Here is an 18,234-nt window from a genome sequence, read left to right on the forward strand (position 1 = left end):
GGGCGAGGCACGGGACAGTTTCAGATCTTATTAGCTTTGGAACAGGGCCTCGTACAAAATTGTTTGAGGGATCCCAGATGATTGTAAAGTGCTTAAATACCATCATTGGCATAGTAAAGGTAATGACAAGGAAGTGGATTTTACCCACTTCTGATTTCATCAATATTGAATTCAACCACTTCCCAGACACCTGACAGATGAACTAACTCATCTTTTTCATCTACCACTGCATCACCATATACTACAGTGATGAGCACAGTACAAACAGATCGGTGATCTGGAAGAGGAGAGATCTACTGGGATGACCCTTTTGGATTTGCAGTGAAGTGAAGAATGATCTCAACATCTAAAGAAAAATAGGGAAAATGGGGAAAGACTTATTTCAGACCTGTTCTCTGTGTGCAGAGAGGGTAGATTAGGGTAGGTCAGGGTAGGGTGGGTGGGGGGAATGAGTGTACATCTCTGTGGGCTCTGACCAGACTTTGGCAATGAATCCAGATTTTGTCACATTTCTGTGGATTGGCAATCTTTCCAGGAAAATGGCATGCGACAGACAAAAGGCATCCTGAAGTTACTCAGACATGATGCCCAGCAGAGCCACAGATACTCAAGCAGCAAACAGCTTGGCTTAAAGAGTAAGAATAAGAAGGTATCATAAACAAAACAGCCTTCCCTTTCTCCAAACCACCTTTCTATTGCAACCACTAAATCTTAAAGAGTTTGCTAGCCCTCTAGAAATGAGGGCAGGTAATTGCAACTTTACTCACAGGATTCAGAATCAAGTTTAACACATTTAACTCAGAAGAAAAGCCAGTTATGATGGCTCAACTCACTGGAGATACTGCAATATGTAAATAAAATATACTTAAAAAAAAAAAAAAAAGGAAAGAAAGAAAGAAAAAAGCAGTTTTTTGATAAGCAGTTCTAGAAGTCCAGGTCATCCTGGTCAATCTCATCAGAGTCTTCTTTCTTTTTAATAGCCTGAACCTCATCAGTATGTTCATCCTCCTTTGGATCTGCACCTTCAGCATCTGCCTGTTCCTCATCTCCCAGAGGATCAGTGTATGAAGATGCTTTGTCTTCTTCTTCCTCCTCACTATCAGGATACATCTTTGAAGGTTTGCTGCTCTCATCACTTTGAACCTCTCCATTGGGGTGGTTGCTCATGGATTTATTATTATCGTTGCATTCCGCTTCACTTTCATCATCGGACCCCTTCTGGGATTGCTGTGAGAACTTTCCCACAGAAGAATAACGGAAAAAGACAACTGCTTTGCTCAGAGTCTTTAGCCTTTTGCTGGTTTTCTTGCCTCTGGCTCTCTCAGAAGACTTGCTGTTGCCATTCTCTTCATGTTTCTTGTTTACCTGGTCAGGATCATCACCAGTGGGTTCCTCATCATTTTCCTCATATTTGTCACCACCTTCACTGTTTTCTTCCTCAGCTGAGCACGTCTCATCTTCTGACTTCAAATTTGCATCTTCCACTGCTTCAGCCTCATCTTGCTCAGCTTCTTCATTTCCTTCTGCAACATTTCCTTCAGGATTGTCATCAGTCATGCAATCAGCATCTCCTCTACATTCAGATGTCTCCTCCTCATCATCAGCCCCAATGTCCTCACCCTCTGGCTCCTGTGTTTCTTCAGCTTTGTTGTAAGTTTCATCTTCAACTTTGGACTCTTCTTTGGCTTCCTGCACTTCATTTTGCATTTCTTCTTCTTTCTCTTCCTCTTCCCCGTTTGCTTCCTTCTCATCTTCCTTTGTTTCTCCCTCATCTTTTTCTCCCTCTGTTTCCTCTTTTGCTTCTTCATCCTCTTCGTTCGTGCTTTCTTCTTCTTCCACTTCCTCCTCCTCCTGTTTTGCTTCTTCCTCATCTTCTTCTGCTTCTTCCAGCTCCTCTCTTGCTTCTTCCTCATCTTCTTTTGCTTCCTCATTTGTTACTTCTTCCTCTTCTTGCTTTTCCTCTTCCTTTTTGGTTTCTTCTTCCTCCTCCTTCATGTCTTCTGCTTCCTCATTTGTTTCTTCCTCTTCCTCCTTCACTTCTTCCTCCTCCTCTTTGGTTTCCTTCTCATCCTTTCCTTTCTCCTCTTCCTCCTCCTTTGTTTCTTCCTCCTCCTTCACTTTTTTCTCCTCTTCCTCCTCTTCCTCCTCCTCTTTCTCCTCCTCCTTTGTTTCTTCTTCATTCTCCTTCCCTTCCTCCTCCTCCTCCTCTTTTGTTTCTTCCTCTTCGTTCCCTACCTCCCCCTCCTCTTCTTCCTCTTCCTCCTTCTCCTTTTCTTCCTCTTCCTTCTTCTCTTCTTCTTTTGTTTCTTCTTCTTCCTTCCCTTCCTCCTCCTCCTCTTTTGTTTCTTCTTCCTCTTCCACTGCCTCCTTCTCATTTGTTTCTTCTTCCTCTTCCTTCATGTCTTCCTCTTTTACTTCCACTTCCTCCTTTGTTTCTTCCTCTGCTTCCTCTTTTACTTCCTCATCTTCTTCTTCCTCTTTTGTTTCTCCCTCTGTCTGCTCTTTTGTTTCGTCCTCTTCTTCTGCCCTCATCATTACTTCTTCTTCTTTTTCTTCCTCCTCCTCTTTTTCTTTCTCTTCCTCTTCCTCTTTTTCTTCCTCTTCTTCCTCCTCTTTCACTTCTTCCCCCACTTCTGTTTCCCCGTTTTCTTCTTCATTGGTTTCTTCATCCTTAACCTCATCCTCCATCTCACAGTTTTGACTCTCTGATTTTGGTTCTTCTACATCTTCATTCAACGTTGAGCCATCCTCTTCATTTAATACTGTCTCCTTTTCTTCATTCCCTTCCACTTCCATTTCACCTAACTGAAGTTCACCCTCATCAATCTCCTCATTTGGACTGGTGTTTTCTGCTGCTTCCTCCACATAACTGCTGGCAAGTGCTTTGCTGTCCTGTGCTGCTTCTGAGATACAGGCTTCCTCAGGATCATTTTTCTTCCCCCTCAGGATCTGCTGTAAATCAAATGCTTTCATGACTGGGGCATTGCTAGCCACCACTGGGGTTTTTGCGGGCTTGGAAGACATTTTTTTCCTCACACAAGTGTCACATGGGCAGTATTCCTCCTCTCTTGGTTGTTCACTAATACTGGCCTCAAAAGCTGCACTAAATACCGTATCTTCATCTGCATCAAATGATAAGTCTGACGTGTCAGCCAGCCTACTCTGGGTTCCATTCTTGTCACTGAAGAGTGATTTTTTATGCATAGTCTGCAATCGTCGTCTCCTTTGCTCGGTTTGGAGTGTTGACTCACGCCTGAGTGGTTCATCTGGAGGTCTTGGCATCTTGGCCCCAGCTCTGCTTTTGATCTTCTTCAGCTCCTTCTCTATGCTTTTTTGTATCCTTTTGCTCACTTCCTTCTTCAGCTCCAGTATCATTTCATCCATCTGCTGGTTGTTCTGCAGGTTCCACCTGACTTTGAATTCATTCATAGCATTGACATAGTGAGCCATGAACTCCTTTTCAATTTTTTTTAGTAGTCTCAGGACCCAGATTGGGTCTGGATCCATTGAGTTCTGCTGGGCAAGGGATGTGCCCACACTGGTGGCCATATTGACCTTGGGCTCTGGATCCTTTACAGACTCTTTTCCAAGATGATCTTCCAAATCATCTTTCAGTTTTGTCCCACAGTCAGCATCACTGACATTTGCACCAATGTTAGTAGCTAGCTGATCAGCTGTCTCTTCAAGATTTTCTTTTGGGAGTGCTTCATTTACAGCTTCAACGTCTTCAGCAAGAACTTCTTGTTCTCCATTTTCAAGTAATTTGATATCTTCCTCGTTTTCATTTTCTCCCCCTTCCTCCTGACCATTTTCACAGTTACTGCACTGATCCTCCTTATTCTCTTCTGCCTCCTGATTTACAGAGTCCTCTCTAGTAAATTGTGCTTTTTCCTCACCTTTTGATTTTGAGCAGGCTGTTGAAGGTCGAGATGAATGCTCTTCCTTTTTACTCTGCTCCTCAGCCTCTATCTGTTCAGTGGCAGTCTCTACATTTTCCACTTGCCCATCTGATTTTAATTCAACAGTTTTCTGTGCTGATAAATTGCAGTCCCTGGCACCAGCTGTACTCTCTTCTCCTGAGCCACCAGAACCACTGCTAACATCCACCCCAGAGGAGGACATGGGAGTGAAGTCATCATCTACAGATTTGGGGGCTTTAAACCCACAAGCTGTCCTTTCCTGCTCACTTGCTTCTTGGCCTGAGCTTGGACCACTATTTTCAGCTGTGTGTCCAAACCACAGAGCTTGAAAAATGTTTAGCAGCTCCATATACCTTGGCTTATTTAAACATTTTGATTTATTTGATGGATCTTCTGACTCTTCATCAAGGAGTTGGAGACTGGCAAGACAAGTAATCAAGATGTTGGCAGAATTACTCAGCTTTCTCCCCATGGTGGGGGACACTTCAGGCAAGCTGTTTGATCGGTCAAATTTTGCTTCTTGTTTTGAACTGAGCAAGGCCTTCATGATCTGGACAGAAGTCTGGACAGAGACTGGCAGGTCTCTTCTGTTGTTATTATGGCTGGATGTAACTGACCGGCTGCATTCTGCTTGGTCGGCCTTGGCAGCTTCGGACAACATCTCGGAGTTTTGTTCCTGATTCACACACTCTTCAGCCCCTTCATTAACAGATGTGACTTCTGCTGTCTCTTTCTCCACTTCATCCGCTGCCTCATTTTCAGCTTCCTCCCCATTCTTTTTTTCAGCTTTTTCATCCTCTGAGATTTCCTCAGCATTTGTGCAGTATGACACCTCAGTGGCTGCTTCTGTGCATTCTTCTTCTGCACCATCCTCCATTTCATATTTCATAAGCAATGTTTCTGAAGGGATTTTACTTAGCCATTCTTGCACAACTTCTTCTGGAGATGTGTTTGGCAAAATAGATGGCATTAAATCACTCAATTCCTCCTGTATTCCCGTGTCTTCTAACACTTCCTCCACTTTTCCATTGCAAGAATCACCAAGCTCTTTATTCTTCTGATCGTTTGCCTTGGTTGCAACTAATTTAGATCCAAAGGAAGTTGGTTTGGAGGAATCTACAATTTCTTTCTGTTGTCTTCCTGTGGTAAGCACTGACTCAGTACCTATGCTGCTAATGGAGGAGTTCTTCAAGATGGCTGATCGTATTTTTTTGCTGTTTGGCTTCCCTTTTGGTGGGGCAGGGCAATGCATACTGCATATTGACACAGTCTCTGACAGTGAAACTCTGCTGGAATTTGACGTCTTCACATGAAGATTTCTGGTTTTAATCTGCCTCGATTTTGAAGACTGAGATATATTTGATTGTGAGCATCTGTCATCACTTTCCTGGGATATCTGTGTCAACAAGAATTTGTCTTTTCCTTCTGACTTTGAAGAGATTCTTGAACTGACACTTGCAGGATTTCCATTCCTAATCCCAGTCTCGGCTGAGTGGTCACCTTTTGAACACACACTCTCACTTATACTTCCATGTCTTGAAGAAGGGACCTCTGAATACATCTTGTAATGACCCTCTCCAGCTTTTCCATTAGGGCTTGAAACACTTGAGCAGGGAGATGATGGCTTGCTACTTTCTTCTCCATGACTTTTCTTCTTTGAGCCTTTTGAGGATTCACTGTACCCCTTGGTGGTACTTTTTGAGCTTTTCTCCTCAGTAATAACAGCAATTGCCTCTGCTTCACTAGTAGATGAAATGTTTGAGTGAAAAGACCCTGAATTATGAGACATGGGGTCTGCAATAGATTTTTTCCTGATTTCACATGAGCTTTTGGAGTAATTAGATACCCTGCTGCATGATCTTAGATCTTCTGCATGTAAAGAATTTTTATTCTGAGTGGATTCAAATGAAGACACAGACATTTCAGATCGTGCATCCAAATGAAGATGGCTGTGTTTGCTCTTTTTGGACCCCCTGGAAGAGCAAGAGGCATTGCACTGAATGATCTCATCACTATCACTTTTCCTGCTGTTCCTGTCACTAGCTATGGAATGGGGGGTGCCTCGTGTAGAGCATTGTTCACCTTCACTGCTCTCATCTCTAACTGATTGGCTGTGCTTTGTTTTTGTTGAAACCGAGCTGACTTCATTGATTTCATTGTCTTCTTGTTCAACCTCCTCAGCTTCTTTCTTAGGGCAGGACTCACTGGAGAAGGAGGAGACCACTGCATTGTCTTCTGAGTGGTCATCCTGTTCACTCTTTGCTCTTGGTGTACTACAATTAGTAGACCTGCTGTGCACACTGTTGGCAGGAGTGGAGCACATAGTGTTATCTTCTTGATTTGCCTTCTGAAGGCTGGAGGAGGACATGGTCCTGCCCATGCTACTTGTTTCCTCACATATATTCTTGCTCTGTCTGGACTGCAGAGATGACTTTGATATGACACTCCCAGCTCTGCTGCTTTCAACCTCCTCTGCATCATGCTTTAAGCACTTCACAGAGGAAACTTCAAAACAATTTTCATCTTCCTTTTGTGAGTTGGTTTTACTGGCCTCATAGTCTTCGGGGGCTTCTTGAGTATCCAGGTTATTTTCACAGCTTGAATGTGATACCAAGCCCACAGATGAAGGCCTCTGACTATTGCTTGTGCTAGTCTGGGTGTATTCTTGCTGGTCTTCTCCATTGGAAGCACCTGTAGACAAATCACTTCTACAAGTACACTTTCTAATAGATCGATATGCCACTCTGTTCTCTATAGTTTCTGAGTAGGATGAGGACTCTTGCACAATGTGCTCAGAGAATTCTTCACTGGATGTGGTATGGAGACTATCCACAGAAGCCTTTTTTTTTGTGGATTACTCTCCTCCGGGAAGATGTGCTGGAGCATGATGACCGCGTGTGCCAGGTGCTCCGTACACTGGGCTCTTCCCTCTGGGAAGTGTGCATGGGGTTTTTCCAGATGTCATAGTCCTGGTGTTTCTTGCCACAGCTATGACAATGAGCCTCATCACATTCTGATTCCTCAAGTTTTGACATGTAAGAATCGACATCACAGGGGTATAATGAATCATCTGCCTCCGAGCTGGCTTCTGGGTTCATTTTCTGTATAGGGTCTACTCCACTGTCCTCTACACCTGACTCTTCACAAGGCATCTGGTTCATCAGATTTGACTTTCTGATTTGGGTGGACCATTGCAAAGTCTCATCATTTAACAAGCGGAAGCGGACTTTCATCTCAACGGACAAGCTACCATCCTTGTTTACATGTACCCGTTTCTCTATGTCATCATTGACCAAGGAATGGACCAGCTCACCAGGCTTTGGATGTGAACAATTGTTTGAGAAAGACATGCCAGTATCTGGTGAGGCAGCGAGACCATTTGGATATGACTTTTCTGATGATAAAGAAAATCTCATTGACCTATTGCTTGATGCTGATCGTGGATGGATGACACTTTTTTTGGCTTTCAATCCAAAGTTCACTGGAGTTTGAAATAAGAAAAGAAAGATGGAAAGAAATGTTAATTTATATAAGGATGACATGAAATACATAGATTGAATCCTCGAATTAGTGAATACTGATATTAGTCCATTAAAGCTATACCAGTTTACATAATTTGAAAATTTGGCTTTGACATGGTGATGGCCATAAATGTTAAGTTAGAATAAAACAGAATAGTTTGGAATTAAATTCTGTAGCAAAAGCTTCTAAATCTTAACATCATACTTTTGAATTTAAATTGGAATACAAACGTTTTTTGCAGCATTCAGTACTGCAATACATGCCAGTAAGAAAAACAAATAAACAAACAAACCAAAAAAAAACAAACCACCAAATAGAGCAATGTAGTCTCAGAGCTACCCTATTTATCACATTGCAAATATTTTCGTATTAAACTGTGCATGTTTTCATTCTTATTCAAGTGGGCGAACGTACTTGGAGAAGTGACACCCTTCTTTAACCAGCAGTCAAGTGTTACACATTTATTCTGCATCATCCACATCTCCACTCACGTGCTGGGAAACATAGGTATGGCCATGTAGAACAGAGCCACACTCGGTACATGCAGGGATGTGTCACTATGAATAATTTTAATACTTATTAAAACATAAAAGGCAAATGGAAGTATAAGTTGGTGGTAATTAGAAAAAGTTGTAGTCATAGTGTGATAGTGAGGGAATTTTAAGAATTTTAATCCAAAGCACATCTCTGTGGCCCAATGCAGTGATCTGCACAGATTTATTGAGGTGCCAGACCCTTCAGTACAAGCAGAGTACATTGCTATCATTCTTTCTTGCAAGACATGAATCTATCATGTTCCTAACATATCCATTATTTTGTTCAGAACTTACTTGTATATACCTGGACAACCACATGCTTCTGAGGGCATGTGGATGTGGAGCCGAATGCAGGGCATTTTAGGAAGGGAGTACGTAACTAGGAACACACCAATCAAGATTAATAACACATGAAATAGCTACTGACTATCCGTCTTCATGCATTTGAACTGGCATGTTTTTTCAGTCCCTTGATGGACAAAGAGCTTCAGTTTGTTCCCACTGTTCTCTCAATTTTTTATGACTCAGAGAGTGAGTGTTGGAGGTCTCTGTCCTTAAGTTTCTACAATTAGTAGTCAACACACATGTGAATGTATTCCAGGCTCCTGCTATTGACAATGGGGAGAGGAATGGCCACCTCAGGGCACACTTCATTTCATGCTAAAACAAATCCCTAATAGAGGTGAGATGAAGTGCCCTCTAGAGATGGGCAGTTTCTCTTCATCGACTACTGAAGGTGGCTGGGATAATTATCTGCAATATTAGATAACTCATATAAGGTGTATAAGAAATATCATCCTGAATAACGCATAACATACTCTTCCCTGAACATCACCTTTCCATAAAAACATGTTTTGTTTCCAAAGGGCTACACTGCAGGTAGTTTTTAGTTCACACCCTGAAAAGTTATAGGTCATTTAAAGAAAGTATAAGAGAGTCTGAGAAACCAAGTCTCCTGCTGACAAATACAGGGCATCTGCCGGTCCCGGTGCAGAAGTCCTAGTGTTATCTGACTGACAGACAAGGAGACAGAAGATTCGTGGGAAATCTCAAGGGTTTGGGGAGTCTCAGAGGCAGACACAGGAAAGGAGGGAGTTCTGGAAGGAAAAGGAGACAGAGATATGAAAGAGGAAGGGAAGTCAGCCAGACACGGGGAGCATGTAAAAGAAAGACTGGAGGGTGTAGGGAGGAAATCCTAGAAGGAAACCAGAGAAAAAGAAGGGGAGGATGGAAATGCCTGGGAGGCAGAGAGAGGAAAGTACATTTTGCAAACGAGGCAGTGCGCATGAGATCTGCACATTGGGTCAGTACAATAGGTGCCTGTAATCTCCATGTGGTGGGACACAGGCCTGGGGATGACTGCATAATGTGCCCCAGAGTTTTCCTTACTTTCATTGTTTTCGTTAACATTGTTGCTGTTGGAACAGGGAGCCAGATCGGGCAGCTTCTCCACCGAGTGTTTCCTCAAATTCTCCATCGACACAGGTTTAAATGGCTCTCGGCCGACGCACACCAGCACGCTGGGGCAGTGAAGCAGAGCCTGCATGCTGTCAATCTGGAAGAAAAGAGAAAGAAGATCACCATGAGGTGACAGAGCAGACCTACATTTTACCTTCTAGATCTGGAATCAATTGACATTTAGATGCCACTTCAAATAAACCTGGTTCTGGAGATGTTACAAATAGTAGAGAACTTTGGAGTCTATCAGAGGCTGTTGGCAGGCTCCCTTGCACTGTTCTTCCATTGAAGGAGAAGCTCTGTTATGTTTTAATTAGATCTCACAAGATAGGGAAGAGAAGGAAGAGATTGACTAAGGGAGGAGATATTTATCGGAAATTTTACCTCTTCTGGGAAAGAATTAAGCATAATAAATATGGCATTGAGGAAGTGGGTGGAATTGGTGGCTTCTCAAGTTCTCTTACAGATAATTATATTCTCTAATTCTTCTAAGTCCTGCACAGGACAGTAATTATCACCTGGCAAATGCTGCATGCCAGATTGATCATTAGTTTTCTCCCTTCCACTGCTCAGGAAGAGATGAGAACTGTGATTTTCCCTAATACTACCTCAACTATGGTCTCAAACATTACTTCAGGCATTGCATCCATGATGGACAGTGTGGGACACTGCTCTTCAGCGTGGGGCATCCCTGTTAAGGACTCGTTCCTCATGAGGACACAGGCTTACAGACTACCATGTCATCTCTACCTAATGATCTGTTGCTGGATTCTGCACAGTCTTTCTTGGCATCTGCAGCTAGTAAGAGAGAGCAGGGCTAGAGGTGGCAGAAAGTCACTTTTAACCAAGCACAATGTTTGCACAGGATGTAAAGTAGCAGGACTTTTTATTTGTGCAGTAAGACCGAATCTGAGCTCTCAAGTAAAACACCTGATGGCTTCTTAACAGGGCTGAGAGGGCTCTCTTGCTGTCTGAGAGGGCTTCAGTGGCCAACATTTGGCCACTGTTCTGTCAGAGGTCTTATAGCCGTGCTATGATGTCCCTTCCTCCTCAGACTGCTACAGGCAGGAGCACATCTCTGGAGTGTGTGGGGACATTCGATAAGAATTGACCATGCAATGGGCTACCAAGATGTGAGCTAGCACTGGTGGTGGGCTGAGCACTCCTTCGCCCTTAAGATGCACCCCTGACCTGACTGCATCACTAAGTCATCAGCTCTTTAATTAGCGACTGAGTACGGAAGAGAACAAGTCTCAGAGGCACTCTGGTGACAATTCTGCAATTGTCACACATGCATGGCACAATGGAGCATGAAGAAAAGCATCCCATAATTTTTTCTGTAGGCAAGGAATGCAGAGTCAGGCCCCCTTCAGAGCTCAAGCCCTTTGTGAAATGCTTCTGAGGTTTTTTGAGATTTGTTAGACAGTACGACTAGGGCTTTGAGAGATACTAGGATAATAGTGTTGGATGGATGCTAGGATAATAGTGTTGGATGTTCTGCAAATAAGAGAACGGATGCATGAGCAGAGGGTGAAAGAACAAGCAAGACATGTAGAATTACACTGAAGATCCTGTTGAACATGTCTAGTAAATTTTCTCACAGTAAAGCATATGGCATCATTTTTTTTTTTTTCCTGTGGGAATACACTGTAATCCCATCATTCTCCCATTATTTTTTATTTACTGTTTTCACTATAACACTTGCAACCTGAGGCCCATTGTATTTGGGGCTGTAAAAAACAGCTCTGAAACTTATGTTAAACACCACTGTATGCGAAGCAGCAAAACTTCTGAATCTACATTATTAGTATCATGAAACAAACAAACAAAAAAATAACCCACAAAGCTCAATTTATGTCTATTGCTTGTCATTTGTCAATAAATCCAATTTTGCTCTAAAGGAACACTTTCTAGCTAACTCAACAGGTTTATAGAAAGTCTATAATCTAATAAATGACAATATTTTGAGTAGGCTCTTGCTGCCTGTATATTTATTTTCCTTCTTTACTTGCCATTCCTTTTCTGTTTTCTTATTTATTCTGTTACTGAGATCTTTCAATGTGTCCTCATACAAGTAGAAAAAATTGGGGGGGAGGGGGAGGAAGAGAGAAAAGGAAAAAGAAGGAGAGGAGGAAAATAACTAGAAATGAAATCCCTTCTGATCCTGATGTTAAACAAACTGCCTTTAAAGCCTCACTAGATTCAGGAAATTATTTGTATTTGTAAAAGACATTTTTCAGTGAAAGCTACTTTTTGCCCAGGTCATTTCTTTACCTGGTACTGTGCCTGTATACAGATGCTTCAGTTTCACTCATCACCATTACACGCTATGTGCAGAAAATAGATGGTGCTAATGACACATCTTCAGCAATCAATGGAGCTGAGCCAGCTGAATTATTGAACTTATGTTTATTGCACAAACCAAGTCCTTTCATATGGAATACACTTGTGTTGTGTAATATTGAATAAAGGGCCTGTCATGCAGTATTTCTGGCATCATCAGCTCTTTAGCAGTGTTTATGCATGTAAAATAGACCTCCTTCTTCTTCCTACTATTTTGCAAACTTAATCTCTTTGAATTAATGATTGCAGAAATTCACCTAAGTTTGGAAAATCAGTACTTTGCAATGTTTTGTTGTTAAAATGATTTAAATAGTTGTAACTACATATGAATATTTTATAAGGGTTAAATAAATCATTTTTCTCACATTGATCTGGTTTAATGCAACATCCATTCTGCCAGAGAAGTTGAGTGCTGTGGAGTTTGGATAAGAGTTTGTCTCAGTTTGCTCAGCAAAAACCTTACTCTCGTTGCTGTATGAATCACATCCTCCTAACAACAGGTCACTGCCTGGACTATACAGAGGCCAGACATCTTCAGGGCAGTCAGTAGGACATCTTTTACTTAGTGCTAACCCTCTTGGCCCTTTATAGCTACTTGCAGCTCTATCAGTGTCTCCTGGGATGAGGTCCATTCATTGCTTCTCCACCTTAACTCTCTTGAAGGCATTCATAGGAATTATTTCTAATGTGAAGTGATCAGATTCTGATCTTGTAGGCATGCCCGTGCCTACTGTTTGCTACTGAATATGCTGAGAGAAATAGCAGCCCCATTTCAACCACTGGCTCTTCTGGAGACTGTATCACACTGCTTACAACAGGAAACAACGTGGAAACTAGGAGCTTTCTTTTGCTATCCCAAAGGGGAAGCAATGGTGTTCTTCTGCTTGGATGTGACAACCACTGGATAAAGAGTTGTTGCAGCCCTTCGAGGCTGTATTTTCCATGCACTTTTTTTGTCATTGGTTTTCATGCTGGGGGGAGGAAACAGAATATCAAAGGGAAAATTGGTAAAATAGTTTGAGATACAGGATTACAAGAATTGGCAATAACTCTATGGCTAAAAGCAGACACAGTAGCTGTTCATATTTCAGAAGCATGTGATCCCCAGAGAAAGAGATGAAATACTAGATCTGATTAAATTCAATTATGGAAGAATAATCTGATGTTGAATCACTGTAAGAGGGGGGAATGGAGAGGAGAGGTTTTGCAGAGAGGACAGTGCAAATTCCAGCATATGGGAATCTGCTGTCCAAGGCTGAGATGTGCCTTCCTAAGCAGAATCCTAGGTTAATTCTCAGGAGTTATCTTACCCTACAGTGATCTGTTCTGGGTTCTAGGCTTTTCGTACAACAATTTGTACAGTGCTTCTCATAAGCAGCTTCTAACAAAGGAACATATTACCATCATCTCTTGCAGACAAGTTGTGAAGGATGCCTGTGAAGGAAGAGGCATCCTTCTGTAAATGTTGAAAACAAGGGACAGGAAGATAACAGATTTTGCCTCACATTTTTGACGTATAAAAGATAGGTGCCTAGGACAAACTTAGTCAACCAAGACTGTACAGTCCATGTAGAGAGGGCAATTCCAGAACTGTGCATTGGAATTATCTCCTACTGTGAGACAAATCATCCTCTGGAGATGCCTCTTTCTCCTTTGGTATAGGAACAGCTTGGAATGACTACGACAGATATAGACATCTGAACTAAGACAAACTCCAGCTAACATGGCCATTCAAAAGTTACCAGGAAGCTTGATCTGAGCTGAATATTGAATACTGGCCTCCAGGCTCCCAGCCTTGTGCTTCTTGTTGGAAGTCTTATTATTTCAATGAGTTGCTCCTGTTAATTGCGATTTTAGGAATACAGTCACTATTAACTTCAGCTGTATATTATCACGTGTAGTATAATCTCAGTATAAGGAAAATCAGTAATAAAACATGTCAGGCCAAAAATCATAGATGTGGGCTGAAGTAGAGAGAGACGATCCCTGCAGTAAAAATTAAAAGATTTTAAAAGGCTCTTTAACTTCATTGCAACAGGTTAAAACCCAGGACATTAACGCCTGTTGTTGTCCGACCTGTATTGGAGTGGATAATTTATTTATTTATACAGGAAATTCCATTTAAACATAAGAAAAAAATAATAATTGTGAGGGTGGTCAAACACTAGAACAGGTTGCTCAGACATGCTGGGGAGTTGCTACCTTCCAGATATTCAAAACCCAACCGGACAGAGTCCTGAGCAACCTGCCCTAGCTGACTGTGATTTGGAATTAGGGGTTGGAGAAGATCTCCAGAGACCCCATATCACTTCAGCAATACTGCGATTCTGTGATTTATCATTGAAGAGGTGGTTGTTGTTTTCATAAAGGCACCAGACTGAAGATTAATGTGGTGGGACTGAAGAAAGTAAGAGGTTCTTGTTTGCCTTAGTGGTCACAATCAGTGAGGAGAAATAAATACCATTAGGGTGGGATGTGTTTCATTCTAAAGCAGTCACCTCAAAAAACCTTAAGTATTTGTTTTCTTTTAACGTAGAGGAGAAAGAGGGAGAAGATTAGAAAATGCCCCAGTGGTTACTGAAAATGGTGGTTACTGATTGGCCTGCACAGAGATTTTCCAACATTAAAATTTTCTTTGTTTACTCAGAAATGCCGTTTCCTTTTCTGAGCAGGGGCCTGTTAGGAAATCCTTCTGGTAAACAGATTTCCCACTTCCCCCAGGCTGTCAAATCAAGATTCTTGAGTACCCATGGCAGGATACCATATTACAAGAAAACAGTATTGGATCTCAGTTCAACATAGCCTTTACAAACAAAAACAGCTGACCACAGACACTCAAAATCTGGTCATCACCTGAAAGAATTGTGTTGGAGAAGGGAATGCCCTGCCCTACAGTTTTTCCATTAGTTCATTACACTTGATTGTAAAAGTCATCTTTTACAATTTAGCTTTCTAGTATATTTGGTGGAGAACAATCAATATGCCTGGGGGACTGGTTGTTTCACCCCAGGAAAGCCACCTGATACAGGTGATACACCCCCCATTAGACATGCCTGTCTCTCTCTGACTAGAAAAAAAGGCAACCATCTCAGTGCACCTGTCTAAATGTAGATACCTAGAGGAATTTGAGATGTTCTAGGTTATCTAAGATGTGTGCAAAGATGGTAGACAGGATACTAAATAAACATGAGACCTTTGCTCCACCAGACTACCACATGAAGCCCAAGCAGGACACATCTAACACACATATATGGAGATGGGTAGAAAATTGTCTTCTTGTGCAAGGTGAATCCAAAAACACGGTAACTTCTAGAATATTCTAGTCTATAATAAATGAACAGTCAGGAATAAAGTAAAAGAAAATGAATGGCTTGTGATAAATATATGTGAGGGGTTAGGAAAGAGTTCCTTTGGATCTCTCAATGCCCTGCTCAGGCTCCATTCAAGCCCTCCTCTGAGTTCCCTTAAAGTAATTACCCTATCATATGAGCTTGTGGGAAGGCTTGCTCACAGTTAGAGGCACTTGCAATTCAGACACAAAAGCCACTAAACAAAATTTACAGGGAACAGTCTCTAGCAGTTTACTCTCAGTGGTCTGAAATAGACTCCCACTAAAGTTTTATTGCATAACTCCTGAAAATGAAATGATGTCTCTTGGTTCTACTGTAAGGCCTGATCCAAATACCACTGGAACCAATTGGGACAAACATATTGACCTCTACATGGACCAAGATCAAAGAGAATTATGGAGGCTGTGAGTGAAGTTCTGGACCAGGAAGCAGAAAACTTGTTGCCATACTTAACTCTGTTGAACAGTCTTTGTTCATATCAGTCAACTTCAGGCCCAAAAACTCTGTGGTATCTTAAACATCAGGTGTTGTCATGTGAAAATATAAAAAAAATAGCTGTGCTTTAAATCTGCACAGACTCATCCAAGGAAATCTTGGCAATGTTCTTAAGTTTTCAGTGGTCTTTGCACTTCTGACGATGTAACTATGATTTTACAAAGCAATAAAACTTTTGTTTTCTTGTGTGCTTCATTATATTATAGCACAAGAACTTCCTTTCACTATGGGGTATGTCATATATGTATCACCTATTGTGTTATTTAAAAACAAAACCAAAAAATAATAAAATAAAATAAAATAAAACAAAACAAAATAAAATAAAATAAAGTAATAATAAAAAAATGAATAGAGATTAATTACTCTGAGCCCCATTGCGAAGGTGACCGTGTGTGAGGTAGAAACAAAAAGACCTCATCTCTTCTGAACTACATCTTTTTTCTCAGCCTGGGTTTGGTCAGTTGGAGAATGGACTGTCTCCAACAGATGTTACTGTATGGTACCAAGCACAAAGGGGCTGTGATCTCAGCAAGGACCTCTAGGTGCTACTGCAACACAATTAATAATATAACAGCCATCAATATGTAAAACAGAAGAAAGACCAGCATAACATCTCTAAAATAAAGAATCTTTTGCTTATTTTAGAGAACATGATGTGCTCTGTCTCTTCCCAGAGAAGAAAGGCCCTGTGGAAGCTGTACTCATCTCAGAAGCTGAATAAAAATACCAGTTCCTGATGAAGGTAAAATGTAGGAGGTATCCTTTGCTTTCCCTCTTCTGGCTGCCAGCCAACCAAGGACATTTGAAAGAATCAGGGAGAGAAAGACAGAACGGGGAAATAACGCAAGACGAGGTTGAGATCACAAGTCCATAAACTGATCCACCTTTCAAAGGAGTGCAGAGATGTGAGGGAGAAACAGGAAAAGCTTGTAACAGACGTGTCCAAGAAAAGGCTAACGGGCTGAGTTCATTGCCTATCGTGCTGACTCATTGCCTCATTTCCTTGATCTCTTTCATCTGTTGCTTTTTGGTTTTCATTCAGATTTACAAATCCTTTGGGGTGCAAATAGCCTTACTGTTTTGTAGTTGTACCGTGTTTAATACAGCGGGGTACAGGCTTTGAACTGGGGTACCTCAGTTTAACAGTAATAAATTTGGTATTTTGTTAATTTGAAGAACTCATTTGCCAATTTTGCACTGAAGGAATTAGAGAGTGGTTCTTCTGGGGAGTGGTTTTTTAAAGCTATGCTAATCTGTTGGTCAGAATGTGAGTAATGGGGTGTTGCCACTCCATGCCCACATACATATTAGCAAATTAGCAGAAGAAAAGAAGATGAAAGGTACAAGAAAGAGCATTAATTGACCTCGCTTTCTCTAACATCAGCATGGGCAACCCCTTACACACCCTGCTGCAACAGAACGCCCCGTTTGCCACCTGTGGAAAGGCTGGTGGGCCTCGTGGACATGGCATGGGTGTGGACTTGATGAGCTGCCAGAAGGCTCTCCCGTCACATGAGAAGAAAGGCAGACCAAGAGCTAATATTGAACTTAAAATGGGGAACTGGAGTATAGAAATGGATCTAATCCTTTACAGACTGTAGCACCCACCTGACTAGTCCAGAAGAAACTACAGAGCATCCATTTCTCTCCCATGGCACACCAAAATTCATATGATCTCCTACAGGCTGTATCAAACCTAGGGTCCTAAAATCTATATGCAGGAAGCAGGACAGATGCCAGTGTCTCAGAAATAGCAGATAATTTGCTAAGCATATTACATGCTGCTACACTTACTTGATAATTATGTCATGGGAATAGGAGCCTGTCCGTTATTTCAGATGCTGAAATGCAGCAATATTAGATGATTGGTCAAAGCAACACTTCTCAAAACATCAGTCTACTACAACTGTTCAGACTTGAACTGCAGGAACATTTTCCTATGAGCTGTCCAGTTTTCTGTTTTGACCACTGTGTAAAACTTCATGAAAAGTGATAGCTCTGGGAGTTGTGATCTGGAAATCAGGCCATGAAGCGTTCAAACAACCAAGTAAAATATGTGAAAGATAAAGTAATAATGCACTTCACTGCTTTCTCTGTCAACCACAGGCAAAGATCATGTTTACCAAATATACTGCTGGCAGCTTTTCCTTGAGGACTTAAAGATGCCTTTTTCCTGCACGTGGCACTTTGTGCAGGCATAAAGAAAATGTTCTCTGAGTTTGGCCCTGGACATAGTCTGGACAAACACATCCTTCAGCAGGCCAGGGGAAATACTGCAATCAGGAGTTCAGTGGCCAGTGGAAACTGTCTGAGTAGCAGCAGCAAAGAGGAAGGAAGAGTAAAGGATGAAAAAAAGGCATTAAAAAAAAAAAAAAGAAAAAAAAAGTAGAAAAGCTTTAAAGAAACAAGTGAAGAGGATTACAGTGGGAAGAAAACTGATTTACAGCTGGGTGCGTCTCAGAGGACAGGCTGCTAGGATTGTATGAGAAGTGCCACGATTACTGCCTCTGTGGAAGGTGAGAATGTTTCTGATGAAGACTGTGGGTGTCTTTCTGAGGATTTCCACTAAGTGCTGGATTGAGGCGGGGAGGTCTCCACACCAATCAAGTT

General features: G+C 41.7%; 1 protein-coding gene across 1 annotated transcript in view; it reads right to left on the minus strand.

Moving 5' to 3' along the window:
• Nucleotides 1-924: 924 nt before the first annotated feature.
• RP1L1 (RP1 like 1) overlaps nucleotides 925-18,234 on the minus strand; it is a 42,594-nt gene continuing 25,284 nt past the window's right edge. The window contains exons 3-6 of the mRNA XM_040550779.1: nucleotides 9,368-9,533; nucleotides 6,760-7,314; nucleotides 2,632-6,611; nucleotides 925-1,755 (exon numbers count right to left, since the gene is read on the minus strand). Of these exons, the coding sequence (XP_040406713.1) occupies nucleotides 925-1,755; nucleotides 2,632-6,611; nucleotides 6,760-7,314; nucleotides 9,368-9,533 (5,532 nt within the window). The remainder of the gene's footprint in view (nucleotides 1,756-2,631; nucleotides 6,612-6,759; nucleotides 7,315-9,367; nucleotides 9,534-18,234) is intronic.

This window comes from Cygnus olor, chromosome 3 (genome assembly GCF_009769625.2).
Source record: "Cygnus olor isolate bCygOlo1 chromosome 3, bCygOlo1.pri.v2, whole genome shotgun sequence".
Lineage (NCBI taxonomy): Eukaryota > Metazoa > Chordata > Aves > Anseriformes > Anatidae > Cygnus > Cygnus olor.